Source organism: Rhagoletis pomonella, unplaced genomic scaffold, assembly GCF_013731165.1.
Source record: "Rhagoletis pomonella isolate Grant_MI unplaced genomic scaffold, Rhpom_1.0 Rhpom_scaffold_12153, whole genome shotgun sequence".
Classification (NCBI taxonomy): Eukaryota; Metazoa; Arthropoda; class Insecta; order Diptera; family Tephritidae; genus Rhagoletis; species Rhagoletis pomonella.
In genome coordinates this window covers 1-4,799 of record NW_023470682.1, presented here as the reverse complement: position 1 = coordinate 4,799, position 4,799 = coordinate 1, and the positions used below count along the sequence as shown (strand labels likewise).

General features: G+C 34.1%; 1 protein-coding gene across 1 annotated transcript; it reads left to right on the top strand.

Moving 5' to 3' along the window:
* Window positions 1-7: 7 nt before the first annotated feature.
* On the top strand, window positions 8-4,723 carry LOC118756782. Its single transcript, XM_036491525.1, has 2 exons — window positions 8-807; window positions 4,070-4,723. Exons 1-2 carry the CDS (start codon window positions 46-48, stop codon window positions 4,139-4,141), a joined length of 834 nt encoding a protein of 277 aa, XP_036347418.1. The 5' UTR covers window positions 8-45; the 3' UTR covers window positions 4,142-4,723.
* The last annotated feature ends 76 nt before the right edge of the window (window positions 4,724-4,799 follow it).

Sequence of the window (4,799 nt, the reverse complement as noted above, 5' to 3'; positions counted from 1 at the left end):
ATACAATACTGTGTAAAACGAACGGCCAATAAATAAAAAGATAAAATGTTAAAACGGGGAGCACACCGTAAAAACAAAAACACATCTAGTGTCTACACAAACATTAAAGACAACTATGATATCCGGACCAGAAAATACATCAAACGCTACCAAAACGGCCTACAACAAATCACCAGACTGGCGGAATCCACGAAATTTCTGGAGACGTGCAGAAGAAGTGGCTTAACACCAAATTTCATCAGCAACGCCACCAAAAATATCCTCTACACAATCAACAAAAACACCAGCAACAACCGAATACCAACACAACTCTCAAACGCAGTGACGGCTTACATCAATAAAGTGCAACTAAAACTGGTAAACCTTATCATCAAAATAAAGCATTCACTCCGTCGACAAATAGTAAAAGAGGTAAATAGGCTAGAAACGCTAATAACACAACAACTCAACATAAATGATTCCACCGTATTTTTCGAAAGTGAGAAATTATTAGCAAATAAACTCACAACAACAATTAAGAAGACACAAACCAAAAAATATGAAAAACTAAAGCAGAAACAAAAACAGTTACTAAACATTAGGGTGATACCAGAATGGTTTTGTAATAAGACAACCATAAATATACCAATAGATATCCAGTGGCTTTTATCTCTTGGTCCAAAATATGCCTTACCAACAGAAAATAAAAACTTTCCACTATTTCAATTTATAGCAGACGGAGAAAACTGTATACAAACAATTACGGACAAAGAAAAACAAGAGATTGAAAGAAATAACTTGACGACGCTAATACGCGACCACCTTAACAAAACGACGACTTCTATGAGAGACAAATTTATAAGTGACACCCTAGGTTCCACAAAGAAACTCCTGAATAATAATAAACAACTCTTAGTCCTCAATGCTGATAAAGGAAATGTAACTGTAGTAATGGAAAAATCTGAATATGATGCAAAAATGCAAGTATTGGTGAATGACATAGCCACTTACAGAGTTTTAAAACGCGACCCGACGAATAAATTACAGGACAAGAATAATGACATAGTGGAAAGAATGTACAATAACAAAATCATTGATTTGAATGAAAAGAATTCCCTTATGTGTAAAACGGCTAACCCACCGAGAATTTATGGATTGCCGAAAATCCATGGCATGGATGGCACTCCACTCAGGCCTATTTGTTCGTCCGTCAATTCTCCGTCGTATAATTTATGTAAATATCTCACTAACATTCTGAAAAATTTAACAAAGTCCTCCAAATATAATGTTAAAGATGCAATGGAGTTCAAAAACAAGATTAAAGGCTCTTATGTATATGATGATGGGATTTTAGTGTCATTCGATGTTGTGTCCTTATTTCCCAGCATACCCGTAGATTTGGCCATCGAAATCATAGCCTCAAGATGGGACGAAATTAAAAACCTAACCTTTTTGACGAAAGAATTATTCTTGACAATACTAAAATTCTGCGTTAAGGAGAACCGTTATTTTAAGTACAATGATAAAATCTACGAGCAACGATCAGGAATGCCAGCCTCACCTATAATAGCGGACATAGTCATGGAGGAATTACTGGCAAAATTTGAAAGGAACTCCACTAACAAACCGCGTTTACTGACCAAATACGTGGATGATCTATTTGCTATTATTAAAACCCAAGATATGGACATAATGCTACACACACTCAACAACTACAATAAGTCGATTAAATTTACAATAGAAAAAGAAAATAATGGACAGTTATCTTATCTTGACACTCTAATAATAAGAAGAAATAATTTATTAACAATTGACTGGTACAAAAAGCCGACTGCGTCTGGGAGACTAATTAACTTTCACTCCAAATACTGCCAACAACTTCATTAGAAGGGTCCTCTCTATAAGCGACAAAATTTATCATACAAAAAATATTGCTGTTATTAAAAGAATTCTGGAGTATAATGATTTCCCCTTGTCGTTGATAAACAAATTGATTCGTAATTACTACGTTGGTACCACTAAACAGGGGACAAATAGAGACAGGGAAAACAAAATCTACAGATCATCAACATATGTTCCAGGGATATCAGAAAAGGGTTAAAAATTCGAGTATATATGATAAAGATAATTATACAATTGCGTTTACATATGGGGTATTCCATCGTCACGGGTGGGACATTTGTACAGCAAAAATAGTTTTTCCTTTTTTAATTTAAGTATAAAGTACTAAGCAATTCTACATTTTGATAAAGCTACACCTAGTTCACTAATATACGAGTTATTACCAAATACGAAAAATATTCCAACTTGATTTTATATTGGAAAATTCTGAGCTGTTTCTTCCGTCACGGGTAGGACAAAGAAAAGACACTGCTTTTCGGAGAACATATATTTTAAGGAAAGTCTGTGAATTTACTTAACATTTCTATCTGGATTAGATGTTTTACTATACAGAAAAGAACCAGCAATCCCAACAAAGCACAAACCATAATAAGAATTATTTGTTTATTATTAAAAAATTCAAAATTCTCCTGTCACGGGTGGGACAACTTTTGTCACGGGTGGGACACGTACGATTTTCTTCATGAAAGGAAGCTTCTAGTGAGATCCATATCAAAGAGATTAGGTATGATAAATGTTAGAGGTCAAATACAAGATCAATTGACCTACTTTTATGACAGTGGAGTCATTGTAAGACGCACGATATACTGCTGACCCCAGGATCTATTTTAGGGGCAATAGTTATACCAAACGAAAGCTAGAAGTCGCCAGATTGATGTATTAAAATGCATGGAAGAAAGGATTATTTGCAAACGCATGAAATTTTATATGCATTTTCCTAATGCACTTCTGCACGGTGCATTTGATTGCAACGAAATTTCGAATGTGCATTAATGATTTTCAAGTTTGTTTAGAATAGCTATGTATGTCTGACTAATACTAACTACAGGCTAAACATGTATATCGACTACTGTTATCACGTCGATAGAGATGTCTAACCTGCTGTTAGTGTTGACCAGACATTGAGTAACCGGCTTAAGAGTGGCTCGAGTTGAGTTATTGTTGGAAACTGATTTCATGGACAAATCATGCTCAAATTTAGCTATTCCTTAAAACCATAGAACGTCAGAAAAGATCTTGTGTATCGATGTCTAATCCGAAAAGTTATCTGCATTAGAATACTTGTAAGCAGATACATATGTATATCTTTGTCACTTAAAGGCTATTTATTGGATTGAATTTATAAGTTTCGCGAACTTCTAGATTTTCTTGGTTGGAACTTTTCAGGTAATTGTTAATATTGACTTTTAATTGTTGTTAAGCAACCCTCATCATAGAATTCTCTGGCGTCTCTAAGATAGTAATGCTTATCTTGACTTTTCGAGCTGGCCACGCGAAATTTTTTACTACATCGCTTAGCCCACCAACAGTATTATGGTGTTTAGTCAACCTGTACTTCAGAGTTTTGTGGCATTAAACATAGGTTTGAAACGTTAAACTTATTTTTTTATTGTTAGGCATCATTAGAAAAAAATTATAAATGATTGTCACGGGCGGGACACGATAAAACGTTTCAAAATCTCTTAAGTAGGTACTTATAATATAATAAAAGAAATGAAATAGGGCTGCTTAGTATAAACACACTCTAGTTATGAAATTATAGAAAACTCCCTAAAGTAGTAACTAAGCAATACGAAGTTTAAAACTTTTTAGTCACGGGTTGGACATGCTAAACCGTAGTGATTTTATCCTATTATATAATTTAAATGCCTATTTTTCTTCAATGCCATACTGCTTCTTCGGGGCGCAGAAAGATCGAGACATTTATTCCCCCCTTCAAAAAAATAATAACTTTGTGAATACTTGATTTTGCAGAGCCTTCTATATTAAAATATGTTGTCGTATTAAACTACTTTTCTTATGTTGAAGTTTTGAGTGTATTTACAGTGTAATAAAATAATATAACTAAATTTTTTTTTCGAAAAAACGTTAATTTCAGGTATTGAGCATTGATTCATCAAGCATTCCATGTTCAATAAGCTACTCTACAATTGGACACAAAGTTTCATTTACTCATGGAATACCCCATATAATAACACACTACGACAAATCTACAGCAATACAAAGGACAAGATTCCGAATTTTGAGAAATCCAACGTAGTGTATAAAATTCCATGCAATGGCGACGGGTCCCACGTATGTAATAAGGTATATGTAGGGACAACTAAATCAAAGTTAAAGACAAGGATTTCCGCTCATAAGTCAAATATTAAATTAAAGAACAACTCCTCGGACAACAAGACGGCCTTGTCATATCATTGTAAGAATACGGGACAATATCCAAACTTTGACAACGTAGCAATTTTAGAAAAGGAAAAACACTACCATAAACGCTATACTTTGGAAATGCTACATATTATGAACACCCCTAACAATAAAAGGATGAACTTCAAATCGGACACCGACAATTGCGCGCATGTTTATCGCAACTTAATTCTAAGACAACAACAATTCATAGTATAGGTGTCATGTGTTCGTTCGCAGTCCACTGTCATTCCGTACCTTATATGTTTCGGACAACAACAAAAGAGAGCTGCAGTGATATGCATACATATTTATGTCTTACTGTTCGTTTTCCTATGTATTGTTGTTCGTGGATTTTTGTTTACAATTACTGTATTTTGAATTGTTTACATTCTCATGTTGATGTTTTCTATTGTCTCCAAATTTGCTTGTTTAATTATTGTTTTTTCGCTCATCTGTTTCAGTCGATCAAACATTGTCAAATGTGTAAGTTGTACTTGTTTAGGTTTATACGT

Excerpts from the sequence above, each read along its gene's own strand:
- LOC118756782 (XM_036491525.1), top strand. The coding sequence starts at position 46 with ATGTTAAAACGGGGAGCACACCGTAAAAACAAAAACACATCTAGTGTC. Across the intron at positions 808-4,069 it reads TAATACGCGACCACCTTAAC|ATAATAACACACTACGACAA; the intron begins AAAACGACGACT and ends GGAATACCCCAT.